Source organism: Neodiprion fabricii, chromosome 5, assembly GCF_021155785.1.
Source record: "Neodiprion fabricii isolate iyNeoFabr1 chromosome 5, iyNeoFabr1.1, whole genome shotgun sequence".
NCBI classification, from domain to species: Eukaryota; Metazoa; Arthropoda; class Insecta; order Hymenoptera; family Diprionidae; genus Neodiprion; species Neodiprion fabricii.
In genome coordinates this window covers 8,473,864-8,493,651 of record NC_060243.1, presented here as the reverse complement: position 1 = coordinate 8,493,651, position 19,788 = coordinate 8,473,864, and the positions used below count along the sequence as shown (strand labels likewise).

The 19,788-nt window shown below is 37.3% G+C and overlaps 1 protein-coding gene across 4 annotated transcripts; it reads left to right on the top strand.

The window, feature by feature from the left end:
- Positions 1–914: 914 nt before the first annotated feature.
- Positions 915–19,628, top strand: LOC124183866 (receptor-type tyrosine-protein phosphatase N2). 4 transcript variants are annotated; one of them, XM_046572972.1, is made up of 18 exons: positions 915–1,164; positions 1,232–1,346; positions 4,228–4,326; positions 10,641–10,694; positions 10,863–10,923; positions 11,732–11,863; positions 12,023–12,116; positions 12,372–13,212; positions 13,619–13,795; positions 14,153–14,199; positions 14,277–14,571; positions 14,668–14,735; positions 14,876–15,259; positions 16,351–16,572; positions 16,776–16,781; positions 17,587–17,951; positions 18,247–18,300; positions 18,396–19,628. In XM_046572972.1, exons 3-18 carry the CDS (start codon positions 4,236–4,238, stop codon positions 18,670–18,672), a joined length of 3,168 nt encoding a protein of 1,055 aa, XP_046428928.1. In that variant the 5' UTR covers positions 915–1,164; positions 1,232–1,346; positions 4,228–4,235; the 3' UTR covers positions 18,673–19,628. The 4 variants fall into 4 exon arrangements, with proteins under 4 accessions (XP_046428928.1, XP_046428931.1, XP_046428930.1 ...); XM_046572975.1 differs by having other exon boundaries at positions 915–1,346; positions 14,165–14,199; XM_046572973.1 differs by lacking the exons at positions 915–1,164; positions 1,232–1,346 and adding an exon at positions 1,566–1,688.
- The last annotated feature ends 160 nt before the right edge of the window (positions 19,629–19,788 follow it).

The following is a 19,788-nucleotide window of genomic DNA, read 5'->3' as shown; positions in this document are numbered from 1 at the left end:
TTAGCCCAACAAAAACTTTTAGGTTCTTTGAAATATTTTCACGATTTCTATGCATTTCTTATGTCCCGAAACCTTTAGTCTTCCTGAAAAATGAATAAAAATTTAATTTTAAATATCCTAATGAAGATTGGCAGACCTTTCATATATTAACGATTACATGTTCGGATAGGTCGAAATTTCTCTCGAAGACTTTCTTAATTAGATAACAGAATTTATGAATTTATTTCGAAATAAATTGTAAATTTTGGGAAGATTGAATTAGTTCCGAGCCAAGCACCAGATGCCGCGCGCTTCTCGTGAGTATAAGCCAGCTGTTACTGTACCTAAATGTCCTAGATTGTTGAAAAAAAAAATAGTGTTTTTATCATATCTTGATGGTTATGTATCAAAATCACAGTGACAGTGTAATCGCACTCTCAACTAATTGTAAGTTCGGTACTTCTATTTGGCATTAATTTGTTACAATTATAGAATTCGTTGACTGACTCATAGCAGATATTCCCACGATTTCTGATCACTTCTATTTTGAACATACCGTTAGTACAAAATTTCAACAGGGCAATCAACGAAACAGGCAGAGTAAAATTAGACGGTGTCTAAGGATACAAATAATACGATAAAGAATAAGGTAAAAATTCTTATCTCTTGAAACATTGGGGTTCGACTTCTTTTCGGAACGTATATAGAGAGAAACATTCCAGCCGAGGAATATCCAAACTTTGGGCTAAGTAATGCACCGGATAGCCTAATTATGATACAAGCTTTGTGGTAAGCCGCATTGATAGGACGGAATAAGAAAGTTATCAGCAGCGGCGGCGTCGGTGGCGGAGCCGAGCCATGGTGACCATATCGGTCAAATCCGCGGAGCGCAGGCGTCGAAACATGATAAAATGTGTACGTCGCAAAGCGGCGTTGCGGAAATTCTAGCTTGTCAGCGGGTCTGTGCGTATCCTGGCAGTGTGAAGAAGGCCAGCATATACTCGCCGCTGAGCCAGCATCGAACCAAAGTTGCCAATCGCAGGTGTAAATAAATTTGGTCAGTGAGAAGCGGGGATTCCCGGATACTCGATTCGAGTCCAAATTCGCGGTGCGTTCACTCCTGCAGGCTGAGGGCTCTTCGAGGTGGCGACGACTCTGCACAGCAGCCTTCTTCGGCTAAGCGAGGTAACGCGCAAGGCGCGCGTGTCTCGTCTGATCGATTTGAAATTCGACGCAAAAGGTTCTTCTTTAGGTTGCGCGAGCCGAGAGACCATTCAGAAATGGTCCGAGCACCACCTACCAACGACTAGGCCAGTGACGCGTGGGACCATGCAACAATGAGATACTGAGGACCTTGTCACGCCCAGGTAAGCCGACTCTCTTTAGATTTAATTAAAACCCACGCCTTTTCATACTCCCCATTTTTTCCGCGATTGAACCGCGCGACTTTTTACCATTTCGGTCGGCAGCGGCGTTGAAGACGACGATTTTCGGTGCGAGGCATGTGTGTGCAACCTGATGCTTCATAGGAGTCATAGTCAGGGCGCCATTGCGCCCTGCGCCCCTGATCGTCGCAAATAAACGGGCTATCAACGCCCACGCGGCAAGGTAAAACGGTTTCATTGATTTCCGAACGGTCCAAATTGTTCGGCGTATTTTTTACCAATCCGAGTCTCAGCTGCCCCACCAATTGGGAAAAACAAATTCACGTAAGGTTTTGTTTTGATATTATCATTCTATGTAATACTCGTGCAGTTGTTTCATCTTCGATCCGATGAAACTTCTCGCACTTTCTTTGCTGTTTTTATCAAGTCGTTGGGAGCAGGGTTCAAGTATTACGTACATACAGTGTCCTATCAACCGAGTATCATTCTTGAATATTTTCCAACTCTCACTCTTTTCTACAGTAGCAATAAACAGTCTAAGACTGATTGAAATTAATTTGAATTTCGTACCTTGCTTCGTCCAATGTGATTATTTTTATACCTACATCAACGCGGAAAGGCTTAATATAGCTTTCGAAGCTGGCTTTTTCCATTCGATAATTGGTCTAATTGTGTAGAATATTGTAAATGAAAGTCTATTGGTTACCTGTAATTACTTGATTACACATATTAGGAGAACATTATCTTTACCTTCAAAGAGTGGAGGGAGATTAAAATGGAAGGAATACGTATATTCGAAAATTGCGATCAAAGATTTCAGCGTGCTTTTTACGACCGGCAAGGCGAGACTCAATCTCAACCGAATCGGTGGGGTAGCGGCTGTGCCACCGAAATTTATCGTTTGTTTTGAAGGGGTTATCTACTTGTTAGCATATGTAGATTGTAATTTTGTAACGGTGTTATTATCGATGCAACACACGACAATCGCGAAATTTTACACAATCTAGGTTGACAAATAAAGATCATTTGAACGGCTTTCGTTTACACTGATTGTGAGAGAAATTTTATTTATAATGAGTTATAATTAATAGACAATTCCAGTGAACTGGGTGTTGTTATAATAACAGTTTGGATATTGTTGGTATTTTAAAAGAATGTGGGACAAGTATAAATTACTTGCGCGTAATTCTAAATTCCGATACTACATTTTCTGGTCATCGTAACATCGAATTTGTTTGTTTAGCGAGGTACATATTTTCAGTTAAATAAGGCATTTGCATCAATTTATTATTGCACTGAAATAAAGAATTATAACAATGCGTATCAGATTCGCGAGTACAGCTGAAAATTTCATCTTCATTTCGTACTCAGAACTGTATTTTTCGGTTACGGCAAAGAATGAAAATAATTAAGGACTGTATTGTAACCACAATCAGACATTTCTTTCAGTACAAATATATGTTTCGTTATCAATGTTTCGTATATCCTATTCTACAAAGAGGTTGCGATTTGATTAAATTTTTTTCAAACATGCCGAAATACGTTATCGCTCGGTTACTTATAATTTCATTTCACCCCTGCGAAGGGTAGATTTCATCAGTCATTGCCAATAAATAGCAATAAGCAATGATTCTCGAATTTGCATCGGTCGAATCACATTCACCGATGAACGGTAACAGATTAATTGTTAATTGCTGTTGATTATCTATTGTTTCTACCCTCCGTGTAGTGCTAGCCGATTGCACTCATTGTCGGTAAGGTGCATGAACGTACGAAACCAAGAGAGCAATACAACGGGGGAAGAACCGTTGCGCGTAGTTCCTTTTGTCCGAGATTCAATCAACTCCAGTGTAAACCGGGTAATCCCCTCATCCACGCTAGACTCACGGCTTGACTTTCCATGTCATACGCGTTGAGATTGGACCGAGCAAACCAGGAACTCTGGATTAGGCATGTATTGACCTTCGAGCTTCGAGTTTAATCATTCGGGATCCAGCACTGTTTTGGACTTATCACCGGTACAAACACACTGATGAACACGTAGCAAATCCTTCTCTTAGTTCAGCTGTTATAATTCTCGAATTTGTTATACACTATTTTTCCAAAACTTTCCTCGATTTAATTAAATTCAGTCAAATTTTGCATTCAATTAGGATAAGGTTTCGTAAAAGTTTCCGAGAAACGTGAGATATTCCGGTACCTGATATGTTAATTTGACATTTTTCAGTGCTCCAATATTTATTGCAATAAATATTGGAGCATGTACAGTACTTTTACCGCGACAATAAAAATGTTCGGGACCATGTTCTATTTTCACAAAAATTACCTCGACGAAAATTTACCTTCAAATCTTATTCTGAGAAGCAAAGTGCGTCCGAATAATCGTACATATAATAGTCGGACATTTTTCATCGGCGATACAAATGCCTATCCAAGCGAAACGTTTAAACGGAACGAGCACTGGTTTTGTCGAGGTAGGTATAATTAAGCGTCCCATAAAGCCGCCGACATCTTGAACTTGTCTGAAAAGCATCTCAGGTCTGAAAGGTTCTCAGAACGACGCAAGAGAGACGATACCTTTTTTATTTTATCCGTATACACAAGGATGTCCGAATCGTAAGATAGCCTGTCATTTTCAGAGAGTTTTGTTTCCACATTTGTAAAGACACAAATGGCACGGATTTGGATACCTAATTGTCAGTTCACCCTCAATTCCGCCTCCGGATATAATACAATGCTCGAATTGTGTTTGGTGAAATTAAGCGTATAACGACCTAGGTTGCGTAAGGATAAAATTAATTGGGAAGCCATCAAGCCGTATGAAATTGAAGCCTGAGTTCTTTTGTTTAAACGTTGCTTACAGGAACACCTATGGGCCGCAAAAAGTGGTGGCGCGGAGGCTTGGAGCTGCTGCTGCTGCTCTGCGTCTCTTTCCACGGTATCCTGAGTGACGGTGACGTTGGTAAGGATTGAACCCGATTCCCCCGAGCCACGTTTGCGTCCCCGTTGTCATCCCGGGACTTTGGGGTGTTTCATAACGCGTGGAAATGTACTTTACGTCAATGGGAAAGGGGGACTGTTACATACCGCGGTACTCGGAGATTAATTATAATTATACCGCAGATGAAGACGCGCTCGAGTTACAACACCTTCAATAGCATTGCCCTCAAGTAGTTCGAAAACTGTTTCTTTGGCAGGTCATTCATTACTCACATACTCTTCATTTACAGATTAGCACAATCATTCTATTATATATTATAAGGCGGTGATTATATTTATTAACGTCAATTACACCTTGAATTTTGTTGCAATTTAGCACGTAGAATTTTCAAATTTTACCATTTCATTCCAATGAAGAATCCTCTCACAGTAGATGAAAACCATTTCTGACTGACAAACGGCCCGAAGACGACCCAATGACGCTTTATCGTTAGTCAAAGTCGATTTTCAGAGGATCTTTTGTTACTTGGGTAGTACGGTGGGTAATACGGATAATAACGCATATATTTTATTTCCATGCTCTAATATTTATTGTACGTATTTAAGTAAAAATGTTTCTAGCCTATACAATTGCTAGATAAATTTGAACGCTACGACACTCTGTTTAGTATTTTGAATCACGGTTTTTATGATTTTTCATACCCGATAAGAGTTTTGAACAATATATTCCACTTATTTCAATAGTCTGCCAACATAATCTCCCAGCGGAATAAATTTTGACAAGTTTTCGCGATAAGTGCTTTTTGCAAAACTTCGAGACCCGACCACGTATTTGAGCTTCACGTGACGTCAATGTTCACCTGTCATATAATACTTTCGAAGAAACTTTTCATAGCCGAGAAAAAACAGTCGGGCATATTCGAATATCAGTATCTTATTGTTAAACCTAATGCAAAAGTTTGAATAACAAATGACGCGTATAGGAGGAAGAAAATTTCGCAGTCATTGTCAGGATTCTGCGCTTCTGATTTTTGTATAATGTATAAGGATGCGAGATTGCTTCAAAGCTGACGTCGTTACTTTGGCTTTGAAATGTAAATATCAGGGTCTAATACTTCACGAGGATAAAGATCATAGGACAGAAAACGAAGACTTTTTAAAATTACCTTAACTTTCCTGCTGTAGTCGCAATCCCAGTTCCGAAAGCTGATCAACTAACTCTGCATTAGAATAGATTACTCTCCGTTTATGCAGTTTCCAAATCACAGTTCCAAGTTTTTTACGCTTCTCTATTTATATCTATTATACATGATTGATCGTCGCGTAATGCGTTACTTTTTTAAACCGTGATTTATCAAAATTTCCCTGTCATTAAGTCGGGCATAGCTGTAGTGCATAGTTTTGACTGTTCCTATTTTCCTTGAACGAAACTCATCCTTCAGCCCGATTTTCAAGCCCATTAACACGCATCCACTCTCTCTGAAATCCGGACAATTTAATTCGCCAGCGCTGCATTAGTTTTCTTTATCCATTATTGTTTTTCAGAAGAAGATTCATTCGCAACGGAAACGCAGGTCGTTATAGGTACTTTTCTTTTTATTGTTGTAGTTCTCAGTTTGTATAAAATCTCAATTTACTCGTTCTACGTACTTAACATACGTACCTTTTAACTTAATTTCACCCTCCCGATGAGCGAACTCGATAAGCGACTGCGAGCAAATTTATTTTCATATACGATACTCCGATCTTTCAACGATAAAACCGCGCCGTCTGACCAAACGGGATGTATTAAACTCGGAATCCATATCTCTCTTATCGCTTTCTCAGCATACCGCGGATTCCTCACTTTTCCCATCCTTTCCACAGACTATTTATACTCTAGTTGTGGATTTTCCAAGATCTTGGTATCGTTTTACCGCGATCATTACGAGCCACACTTTCCGGTCTGCGAATACCGAATTACTCTGTGTTATTTAACTATCGATTACTTCTATTTCGACCAAATTTTTATCTAAGATTACATTTATTTGTTTATTCATTGTCGTTCCGTTATTACAGACTTTATCATCTAAAAACTGTGACGATATCGCCGGTGATATGCTGTAATATCGAGTTCTTGATGCCGAAAACAATATTTTTCATGAATTTTTAAAACCAGCAGTAAAGTAGGGAACCGTGCGTGGGTATGAATGCGACTAATTACTGCTCTGACACGGCAACGAATCGATTTTGTCGGCATGACTATATAGACATGCACGTTTTACCCTATAGCGTTTCATTCTCAGGCTGTTATGTAATTCGTTTGAATAATTTTGATTGTGACCAGAACGCGAGAGCTTACATACCCAGTGACGTAAATGAGCGAGCCCAGCACTGCAGGCGATATTGGTAATTTCCCTGAAAGGAAAAGTTTCAACTCTCAGTTCCGTTTCAACGAACTCGGGGGTCATGCAAATGTCATGTCTGCGGATTAACGCCTGCGAAGGTTTCAGCTTCCGGTCAAAGGGCTGTATTACTGTTACGAAGATGCCCGAGAGCTGCGCTGAGAAAAGTTTCATTTGTTACAGTAACTAAAAAAATTGAGTAAAACGGCTTTCGTTAAAAAAACTGTTCGAATATTGTTGGAATTAGGGAAAAACAAGGTACGCGTAACCATTGTGCGCTATTGTCGATCATTTTATGGTAACTGCTACGCAAAATCAGTTTGTGAGGTTTACTCTACTTTTTTAGTTAAACGAGGCTTTAACGTCAATTTATCCTTGCACAAGCATTAAATTTTCGCAACAGTTGCAAGAAAATACAGTAACAGTGATCGTAATGAGATAGAATAGCAACGGATACTAGACTTTCTGGTAACAGCTATAAAACTAATTTTCGTATTGTACCTAGAACTATATTTTTCGATTGTGGTAAAAAATGAAAATAGTTAAGGACTGAGCGGTAACCGGAACTAAAAATTTCTCTCAGTGTGGCTAAAAACATGAAAAAGCTAATATACGGAGTAAACAATCATTCACGCTGCAGACCGTAATACACCTGTAGAAAACACAAATTTATTTAACAATAAGTTAAGATCCGTTCGATCATCCGATGAAAGAGGAGATTGTTGGCGGGGGCGTTGCAGAGTATCGTATTATCCAAATGGGTTTATAATTTATAAAGGGTTGCTGATAACTGGATCGGTTTCGGCGCCCAATGCATATAAATGTATACATACATACATACATGTATATATTAGGGTGGTCCTTGTTTAGGGTATTGACGAATTTTTACCGCCCCATCACTGAAATCAATTTCAAATCATTTAAAAAGAGTCGCCAAATTTTTTCAGATTCTTACAGCAAATCTGAGACAGTCCGCATTGTGATCGAAGTTTCTTATGGAAGTGACACGAGAAAAACTTTTTTTCGCACTATATATTTTATCGCGAAAGTAACAATGTTCCAAAAAATCTGTAACTGCGAGGTTTTAGTCGGCATTAGTGATACTATATGAAAAAAAATACGCATCACCGTACGAGGCAATCTAGATGAATTGCACTTCCTCTGAATAAAAAAAAAAGTCGGGTTTCGAGGTTGTGCAATTCGTCTAGATTGCCTGGTACGATGATGTGTATTTTTTCCCAGATAGTAGCACTAATTCTCACCAAAACCTCACGGTTACAGATTATTTTGAACATTAATACTCTTGCAATAAAATATATACTGAGAAAAAAAGTTTTTCTCATGTCACTTCCATAATAAAAACTTCTATCACAATGCGGAGACTATCTTAGATTCGATGTAAAAATCTGAAAAAATTAGGCGATTGTTTTCGAATTATTTGAAATTGATGTGGGGGATGGTCTGGCAAAAATTCGTCAACACCCTGAATACGGACCACCCTAATATATATGTGTATATACACACACACACACACGCACGCATATATTGTATAATATACGAAAGCAACGCGACCTTTTTTGCTGCAACGTAGCAAATATTTTGTCGACCCTTATATACGGTGTAACGATATCACATTAGGCAGGGTATTTGAAAGGAAGTGGCTGTGGAAGATATGAATAAAAGATTATTCCGAGGCTGTCTTTGTCGTCGGCGTCAGTGTTTGTCACTGAAGAATGTTCTAGACGTAATATAGAGATTTGCAGTACGGTGTTTAGAGAATCCACTATAAATTCTCATAATTGAATTCTAAAGCCCTCCTTCCGCCAGCTGCCATTCACTCCCTCGCCTACGACTCGAGGTATACGACAACGTAATTTTCTTTACAATTGTTCCGCGCTGTAACTAAATAACACTTTTATTAAATCTCCAGCTACCGGTTCGTACGAGAAGGTTAAAATCGTTTAAAAATGTCATGTACGATATTAAAAATTCCTGCGGTTGTAAGGTACGTATAATTAGGAAATACGCAGGTGACGTTACATTCAAAGAGCAGCAGCCACCAATGATCTACTTTCGTGTAAAATAGCGATATTTTGCTCTTTATCATAATGCCGTGAATAGTGCAGGCTTGGAGAGAATTTTGTTGCCTTTTTAAAGCGTCGTAACTCAAACAATTAAATATTATTTTTCAAATGTCAAAGCTCAAGATAAAGATAAAATTACCGTCTCAATTTTCAACAAAATCTGTGAGACAAATTTTCTTTTTTTCCAGTAATTAATCCATTTCTATTGATCGTAATTTTTACCGTTGCATTGTTGGAATATTAAATATCTGTAAAGATGCCAAAGTGATTAAAAGGACAGTCTTTCAGTGAATTTGTAGGAAAATGGTCTACTGAATAAAATAAGCCATCTTAGAGTGAAATCGAACGAGTCTACAAGATTTGTAACAATCTTAAAACGACCTCGAAAGAAGCATCGACATCCCAACCCTTTAAATTATTATTCGATTATTTTCTATTTTCATATTTCTCAAGCAACCTTCACGGCTCATCTACATACCTATACATATACAATAATTCAATCGTTACTCAATGCACGACTATCTCGTGATAAAATTACTAAAACGTACAGACTTTTGGTCAGCAAACCAACCTAAAAATAAAACGCTAAAGGGCGAAAGCAAGAAATTACGGTAAACGTATCGTGTTTTTATTTTTTTGTAGCGTAGTCAGGGAGAGGGAAAGAGAGGGAGTGGGGGGTGGGGTTTGGCAAAACGGATGAGAGATGATTTTCGAAAAGGTCTCAGCTGCTGCTGATGCGAGCGAAATAACGCCCACGACAAAACCGGAGTTTGCCCGGAGGCCGTTATTGAGCCTGTCTGTTGCCTGTGTCCTACCTTACCGTGTGTCGGTATCCGCCTGAGAAATTTTTCTTCCCACGCATCTATCCCGGCAACTATTAGTCCTGCCAACGTTCTTTGGAATTTCAAACTGTCTACTCTTACATGCATATCATAAGAGGGGCGAGAACCCCGCCGGCGGTACCATATTTATTACTAGCTTCAAACTCGTCTGGCGCTTCGGTTTTCAACCCTCGGTGCGTAAAACGTGACCAGTTTATGAATGCGATCAACGATCGATCGACCGTTTTCGGCAATCCGTTATGGATCCACTTTATACAGGCGTATCGTACTTCGGTATAACCATTAATATTATGCTATACAGATATAAATATAATACGATGTTATAGGTATGAAAAAATGAATGAATGCAATGGGTTAAAAAAGCTTTCGTATACCATAGTTGAGATTCCTCACCCATTTCTCACACTGTATATATATATATATATATATACACATATACATGTTTTATATGCCCATTGTGGTCGATGTACAAAAGAGTAATCTTTTATGTAAACGTGAGTTGTTGTATACATTCATATGTTATACACATTCTCTCAACAGAGCTTAGAATAAAGCCGTTTTTCCGCATACCAAGCAGGGATTCGGGGGTATTATCTTTGGTGGGATTTAGTTATTTTCATGTTATCCCCGTGTATCATGGCTGGTCAAGATTTGAAACGAAAGAAGAGTTCGCAACTTTTTTATATACATATGTATATGAGAATTCGATACGACGTACAATTTCGTGAGCAGAAATAATATATGATTTGTATTATAGATACAGCTTTAAAGCTGATATACTTGGCGTTTCTAAGTTTTATCATACAATCAAATGAAATTTTTTTTTAGGAACAATGGCGTAAAAATCCACCGATGATTCGTCACTTTTTCAACATTTTCGGATCTGTTTTCTGATTCTGTACATTGTCTTCTTATGAGCAAAAGATGGGAAAAGACTTAGAATACGATGTTCATTTATAGATGTTAAATACTTTGACCCATTTGAGTATAGTAATTTGAATAACAAATGAATAAACTTTTTTTCAGGCTGCTTATTCAGTGAAAATCTTTGTCAGCCGGATGTTGAATTTTGTTACAATGGTAAATATTATAGATATATATCCAAGTGTTTGAATATGAAGTTTTTACAAAAAATTCTGGAGATTATAAAAAAAAGCAACCAGTTATATTTTAAGTAATCCTATATTGTGAGATTTGCGATCTAAGTGACATTGAAATTGCTCATAATGTTTCGGTATGTTATCTTAGATCTGGCATTTGGACGTTGTTTACAAAAATATGGAAATATAGAAGACGACGATTTATACAAGTGAGTTGAATTTACAAGGCTGACGAAATTACTCAGGATTTTATCTACCAGGGATAATATATTGCGCCTCATAATTTAAGTAACCAGAAATAATTGGACTTACAATTTACTTTGCTTTCACTATCACGTTCTGTGAAACCATCCCAGAATATGTAAACAAGAATGTTACGCTGCAAGTCTAATTAGATCTGCCGTAACTTTCATTGCTATAAACTACTGCACTACAGTTACTGAGATTTTTTCACATTCATCTTCGATAAATCGCTTATCTTCAATTAATAAAAACACCTGGGTGAAAATTTCCTTCTTAAAATTTCATCGAAACAGTATAAAATAAGATTTACAGATGGACAAAACCTCTGATTTTTTCGAACAAAGATCTGATCTTATCTAAATTAGTTTCATCGTTCGAAAGTTGGTCCATTGAATTTTATTTTCACAAAACTCCAAGTCTTTCTTCACAACAGTTCAATTTTCCTCAAAATCTCGAAACTTTTACGAAAATTTCACGATCTTTAAATTGACTCGGAAAAATCCCGCATTTTGGCAAAAAAATTTCTTCAGCAAAACTTTGATTATATGTGACATGAAGCTCCAACTTTTACAAGTTTTTTGCAGCGAAAATCGTCGAAAGATTCAGAAAAGTTTGAATAATTTTCTCCCTTGAAAAAAGGCTCCCCGTTTACGAATTTTTTAAGAGCCCACGAGACGTTATCAACGAATTTTAAAGGAGCATTTTCACCTAGCTGTTGAAGTAACGCTACATCTATGTCTAAATATGAGTAGTCATCAATATCTTCAAATTCAGATATGATCTCCGGCCAAACCAACTGCAACTTTTGCGAGTTCAGTTAGAAGAATTGGCAATCGATGGATACAGATGGTCACATCCGTATACGCAGTGCATAATTCAGAGATCCTTGTACGCTCTTCGCTTCAGGTATTTCTTAAGAACGAATCGAAAGTAATAGCATCACATTTTGATTGCAGTGATAGTGTAATCTAAAACTTATCGAAGCGTAAATATCTGGAATTATATTCCCATTAGGTTTATAATTTCAATAATTTATAACATTTGCCATATTTTCAATAATTTTAGAACACCGAACGAAGGCGAGCTGTGCAATCGATTGAAGGAAAAGGAGAAGCATCAGTTTATCGGTGATGATGGAATTGATGAAGGAAACGACGTGGTGAGATTTTTATATTTAGTGACGGGAGCAAAGTTAATTTCACGAATTAGTACCATTCGTTGTTAGGCACACATAAATGTTAACTGAATCGTTTGTTATCGATTACGAAGATAAAATTACACAAAATTGCATTTTTACTCCGGTATCCGGAAACTATAAAAATATGTTGAGAAAATTGACTTTGCTCTGATTTTTTCCGCATGCGATCCAATCATAGGAAGCGACTAATTTTCTTATGACTTACTGCCCCGTCAGCATTCTCAAAAAATAGCAATAGTAAAGTTTACACCAAGTGAAGAAGACCCGCACGGAGACTTTGCAGACGAGCTATATTACCCGCCAGGTGTGGAAAAGGAAGTCCCAAAATTTTTCATCCAAGATATCGGTTATCCAAATGCTCAGGAAATAGTGGAGTCTGATTACAACGAGAGATCGGGAGGAATGAATAATGCCTGGGGTGATTCTGGAGCACGTCGAGAGCTGGGCGATATCTCATTGGTCGAAGACAATTTTGTCGATCCCGAAAGAATGGTGAAGAAAAAATCATTACTATTGGATAACTTCGGCGGTAATGGAGTCTACGAATTCGACCCAAAGTCAATTAGAAATTACCAATCGAGTTTACAACAAAACTATATCGATGCGATAAATCGTAGATTCCAAGAAGAAAGAGACTCCCATTTAGAGAGGATAGCGAAAAAAGCTAATCTTATTCCCGATGATCAGTTAGAATTTCTGACCGATCAGCTGCTCGGAAATGTCGCTGATTTTAAAGAGCAGGAAATACAGCAACCTCTTGATAATTACGAAAAGGAATTCTCGAGGAAGTATAAATACCCTAGAGAATTGCAAAGATCGGAAATTCCCAAGGAAGCCAGCTTATGGTTGGATCAGAATGTACGCGATTCAAATATCGGACGGTTTACTTCGGAAAATGAGGACAACGATTTCGAAATCGGTAGGGGAGATTTGGAAAAAATGTTTGAATCTCAACTTGCCAACGAGCCTTCGAGAGATGCAATTATACCACGACAGAACGGAATGTATACAGAGGGTGGTTTGGTGAATCCGTTGAAATATGGCAATTTCAAGTCAGGTGAGTTTCGGTCTCTGACAATTAGGCTACATTTGTTATTTATATCTACTTGTGATGTGTTTGCTTGACGTGTCATACGGGTCAACAATTTTATAGATCAAACAAAACCTAAACTTCTGTTTCAAACAATGTTAGTCAAACACACTCAACAATTTTTACAGCAGGGGTGAATAACAATGTTTGCTTTAAATTCTGTGAAATTATTCTACTTCATATAATTTCTCATTTCACTCATAAATTACTCTGCATAATTACTTCAGAGTAAAAACCGTGACTAAAGAATTGTAAAGTGTAGTTGCATTTTAACATTCTTCGAAACGAAAATTTAAGTTTTCTTAAAAGAACTCTTATTAATAGCAATTCTAAGATCAGGAATTATGAGGATATATTTTTATTACATTTGCAGCAATTTCCAACGAAAATGATTTCAACAACGACGACTTTGCTAATCACTGGGATGCTCTACTATTCAGACGAGAGCTTGCGGGATTCAAACGGCACGAGAGATTAGACGTTAAAAAACCGGGTCCACCATTCGCGACAAATAATTATGCCTTTAAGACCCAGTCTGCACAAAATACCGGTAAAAACACATTCGAGTGTCCTTTTATCAAATCTGTGACGTTTTTTTCTGCAGGATTTTGCACGAGAATTTCTTGGGACATTTTTGTCCTTGTACGTTCTTAACATTTTTGATGAAATTTTTTTGCTCCTCACTTTAACGATCCAAGTATTCTTGAACTTTCTTTGCAGTCTCTTGTCGAGAATTTAAGGATTTTTTACTATGAATTTCGCATTTTTTTCTATTACCCAAAGAAGAAGAAAAAAAAACAGTCAATTTAGTACAATTCTCGGTCAAAAAGTTGCGGAGAAAAATTTTGCCAAAGGGACTAAAATCTGTCGACCACATTTGACTATATTCAGGTAAATGGTAATTAAGGTTTTCTTACAGAAACCCCCGACGATGCCGAGGATGAAAGACAACAGGCAAGTGTCTTAAAATACGATAATTGAGGATAATGCTTGGGACTCTAACGCAATTGTATAACTTGGTATTTTCACAGAGAGAACCTCTACTACTACCGCTTGTAAAGAAGGAGCTGACCAGCAGCACGCACAAATTAAAAACTACCGGTAATTCGTACAAGAATGTCGACATGGACCACGTATACATGCAATTCAAAGGAGAATTCGGCACCTGGAGCGAAGGTGAACATGTAATTAACGAGGTCGGCAGACTGTTGGGCCTCGAACCGAACACGTTGACTGACATACGAGTTCAAAGAGCCGAAGTCACGTTCAAAGTAAAGCCGGACAATAGTAAAGGATACAATGCCACGGACGTAGCGAATAAAATTGGTAATAACACTGAATTTATTTGACGAACAAGATGAATGTGTAGATACGAAAGGTATGTCGGACATAGTTACAAATGCACTTTATTTCGTATCACAGATGGAATACGCGGACAACTGAAGGACAGTCTTGAAGTGGAAGTTCTGAGAGCCGGTATCGGGGATAAGGTGAGCAAGAACTTTGTGCAAAAACTATTTCACTCTTGCCGAACGTCGTTGGACTTTAACGAGATGACTTGGATTTATCGTTAGACCGACTCTTCTTATCGTGCTGCAGTTGTAGTAATGGGTTAAACTTTACAACACAGGCAAAATTACCAGCTATTTTACAAGTTGGTAACGAGTCGGAGCTGAGTGCTGGTTCCTTCAACGCATTGCTGGCCGCAGGGTTGGCTGCTGCCGGTGCTGCAGCCGCTGTAACACTCTACATTGCCAGACGTCATGCCAAATCAAGAACCAAGCTGGCGGGCCTGGCCATCCCTGATCCGGAGGCTTCGAAGGACTATCAGGATCTCTGTAGAGTCAGAATGCAGGCCAAACAGCCAGCTGAGAAACCAGATTCACCACGTGTCGTTAATCTTTCTCGCGAAAGTGAATCCAACAATTCTCCCTCAAGTCGTTCGAGCACATCTTCATGGAGCGAAGAACCGGCTCTTTCCAACATGGACATTTCTACCGGACATATGGTTCTGGTGCGTACAGTGAAAAATTAGATTGTGATCTTTACTTGAGATTCACTCCGACTTCAGTAAGGGTTATACACGAGTAGATGGCTGAAAAAGTGGGAAATTATTAGGAATTTGTGTCTCGACAAACAATTATTCAATTTAATAGGGGTCTGTTATACTCAAAAGTATGTGAACCGAGCTTCATTTACACTTTTTTTTTATTGTTAGAATCAATTACTGGCAAGCATTGTTATTGAAAATAACGTCCACCATTTTGCTTCGTAACATGATTTGCGATGCCCATGATATCTCAAAAGCGGGTCAACCAATATACTTGAAATTTGAAGACAGTTTTCTTGGATCATTCCTATTATCTTCCTGCCCCCCCCCCCCCCCCCCCGCCCCTGCTATCCTCGTTTCCATATCCGGTTGTTTTTCAACGTAATGATCGTATGAAGTTGAAATTCGGTTTTTCCTAGGAAATTTACAACAATTTTATTTCATTAACAAAAAATGTGATTGACGAATAAAAGCGGTATGATGGCAAAAAGGATAAGATAAACCATCCAAGAATGTCATCTCCAAATTTGAACTACACTGGTTGAGCCAGTTTTAAGATATCATGTCCTGAAACACAATGGTTGACGTTATTGTCGATCCCAAATTCAAATAACATTGCTTCCTATTAATTGACTCTAAAGAAAAAAAGATTATGTAAATGAAGCTCGATCTACATATTTTTAAATAAAACAAGCCACAATTGAAGGTAATCATTGATTGTCGAGATATAGATTTCCAGAATTCACCCAGATTTTCAGCAGTCTATTCGTATATACAGTAGGGTGGTTCTTATATTGATAATGTCAGAATTTCTTCGCGCTTACCCCCCAAAAGTAATCAACATGTATAGAAAAAAATCCCGCTAAATCCCCGAATTTTTCCGATAACTCTAACACGCCCTGCCAAGCAGTCGAATTTTTAAATGGAAAAATATGCATGCATTTGGAAGTTCCAACATGACCAAAATAAGAACCACCCTAATATACCTACCCCCTTAAGATTTATATCACAAATCTTGTTTAGAACATGTTATACGCTACATATGTGTATTACAGTCATACATGGAAGATCATTTGAAGAACAAGGATCGCCTGGATCAAGAATGGACTGCGCTTTGCGCTTACGAAGCAGAACCTTCTTCAACGGCAGTAGCAGAAGATGAAGAAAATGCGAAGCGAAACCGTTCAGGAGCTTCACTTCCTTACGATCACTCCAGAGTTGTTTTAAATGATCTGGCTAACATAAATAATTCTGACTACATCAACGCCTCGACAATCGTTAGTACCTCAATCCTTTTCTCTTGACTTTCAAGTGTAGTATTCTAGCTGTCTGTCTGCACTACTAATTTTCGTATTAGCTTTTATAGAAACAAGCCTAAAATTCTATAGGTTTATCAAAGAGAATTCATTATTTTTTCTTTTTATTTAACGATCAAATATCTACGAGATTGATTTTCCTGGATGCCGCTCTGCTATTTCAGAAACCGGTAAGTAATTTAAAACGCATGCTGGTTACGATGCATGAAACTTAACATATTCCATGTAATCATGTATAACAATAATATAGCAGAGAGGTGTTATCTGCTTTCATTGGGTAATGTCAAATTGATCCACATCGTAACGGTAAATGCTTTCATAAATTACCTGCATGTACACTCTATTTCATACCAGCTTTTTAAAAATCTTAATGCAAATCGGTAAGTACAATATTTTATTTACTCAATCATTATTGGCAATTTTTACGAAATTGTGTTAAATAAAATGAAAAAAGTTATTATGAGGTTGAAGTTAATGTTGTTGATGTAACAAAATTCCGTAAGAATTCAGAATTTTTATAGTTCAGAATGACTAAAGAACTGGAGTCTGCAAATTATGAGTATAATATTCAACTCATTGAATGATGAGAATTTTGAAATTGTGTAATAACGATTATTCATAATAATGCATAGTTACTGTGAAGGTTGCAAACTCAAGCGACATAATTTATCACAGGATCTATTCGATTCGATAAAACTTCGAAATATAAGCCTAAACTCAATACATATGTATTTTGACCGTCAAGCTAAAACTATGGGAGCCCAAGTAGAGATCTGTTATGGCAATGAAAATACCATGATTGACTAACTCTGAATCAACATAAACTTAGTACATTATTCGTGGTATGAACTAATAAGAAGCTTATTTTTTGGCAAGTTCGACGCTTTAGTGTAATTGCTGAATGCAATAGAATAATTTTCTGTGTTTGGGTGAAAATGCCCGTGTTAACAATATGAAAAAATGTTCAAATTTTAGACTGACCATGACCCTCGGAATCCAGCATACATTGCTACGCAAGGAGCTCTTCCTCAGACTGCGGCAGACTTCTGGCAACTGGTCTGGGAGCAGGGAAGCGTTGTCATAGTGATGTTAACTCGGTTGACTGAGGAGGGCCATGCTATGTGTCACCGCTACTGGCCAGAGGAGGGCTCCGAATTATACCACATTTACGAAGTACACTTAGTCTCGGAGCATATTTGGTGCGATGACTATCTCGTGCGTTCATTTTATCTGAAAAACTTACGAACTGGTGAAACAAGAACCGTAACACAGTTCCACTTCTTATCCTGGCCAGAAAATGGCGTACCACACTCAACTAAAGCTTTACTCGAATTCCGCAGGTTTGTCAAATGCTTAAAATTTTTATCAAGAGCTTTTCATGGTGCGTTAGATATTTTTTTTCGTCGTTACTGCAAACATTTGCTTTGAGCCATAAAGGCACTTGATAAATTATTATGCGAATGAAAAGATTTATACTACAATCAGCCCTAAAATGAACAATTATGAAAGAAAAATGTCTCGTATTAAATCATGACGTTTTTAATATGTTTAATGACGTTAATGCTACCAACTGGAGTAATTTTTTTACGTATTTACTCATAAGCAAGCAATTTCATCAGAGTTTTGTATTTGCAGAAAAGTTAACAAGTCATACAGAGGGAGATCCTGTCCAATAGTTGTACACTGCAGGTAAGTTAGAAAAACTAGCACACGTGTTATAAGGTAGTCTGAAATAAAAAAAGGAAATTTAGTGGATTTCGAATTGTTTACTCTACTTTATATAGCGACGGAGCTGGACGTACAGGAACATATTGTTTAATCGATATGGTTCTAAACCGGATGGCAAAAGGTGCAAAGGAAATCGACATTGCTGCGACGCTGGAACACATTCGTGATCAGCGACCCGGAATGGTAGCAACAAAGCAACAATTTGAGTTTGTTCTTATGGCTGTTGCTGAAGAGGTTCATGCCATACTCAAAGCCCTGCCAATTCCACCAGCTGATAAGTCAGCAGCTCCGACAACAACCGCAGTTTCTCCTCCAGTAAAAGGTGATCAGTAAAAAAAGTACGTATTAGATCTTAGCAAAGATTAGTGAAAGGATTTATCATTGGTATACTGTTACGAAAATTTGTTGGTCCGACAGTAAATGAACATTAAAATGGGAATGATCTCTCTTAGTAATTTCTAATGATCTGGACGCAAAAATCTAATATTTATTTCACCCGTTAACATGATCGTATTTAATGATACCGAATTGTGCCCATTGATTTTTTGTTCCGACAATGGATGAGAGGACAAACTTGCTTCACGTACTGCAAACTGAATGTTATTGAATGATATTGTATATGTTCTAACATATCTGAGTTTAGCCTTGAATATTTCTTGAGATTATCAGACAAATGAGAAAGTAGAATTTGAAAACCATCAGCTACTTTTGGAGAAAAGGAATCAAATATATGCATAAATAAGTATATAATACATGTGTAAAGACATAAACGTACATGCGTTGAGTTTGTAATAACGCTTGACTATTGTTGAAGATTTAGTTTGAAATTTTCTTTTGATATTTTTCTTTATTATAGTTATGATGAAATGTGAAAAAAATACAGACACTTTTAGTCGCAACACGTTAGAATGTGCAAAAAAGTTTGTACTAGAACACACGGCCTATTTTCGAGTTGACAATTTTATTGGATTAATTGCCATCAAAATAATTTTTCTACGTAGAAAACATTAAGGGAACAGAAGACTTGAAAATTCTAGATACAGAACGGTTTACAGCCACATCCTTTATACAGAAAAAAAAGTAAAATAAAGAAAAGTAAAGAAAATGTATTATTTTATTCATAAATATAAAAGAGAGATAGCATGCGCAGCAATTAGAGACATACAGCACATACTTCACATTAGATAAATGAGATGGGAAAACTTTCAATTAAAAAAAAAAAAAAAATAATACATTGAACGAAACGTGTAACTAGAAAGTGCTTCTATTGATTGTTTAGCGTGGTCAATGAACCTAACAATATGATAATAAAAGTCAATGTAGCGGTATAAACGAGATAGAATATGCGTATAACTGAATGTACTAAAATATATTGTGTATGAAAGTATATTAAAATCACTGAAAATATTTTAATATATGATACAGGAATATATACAATATATTATATAA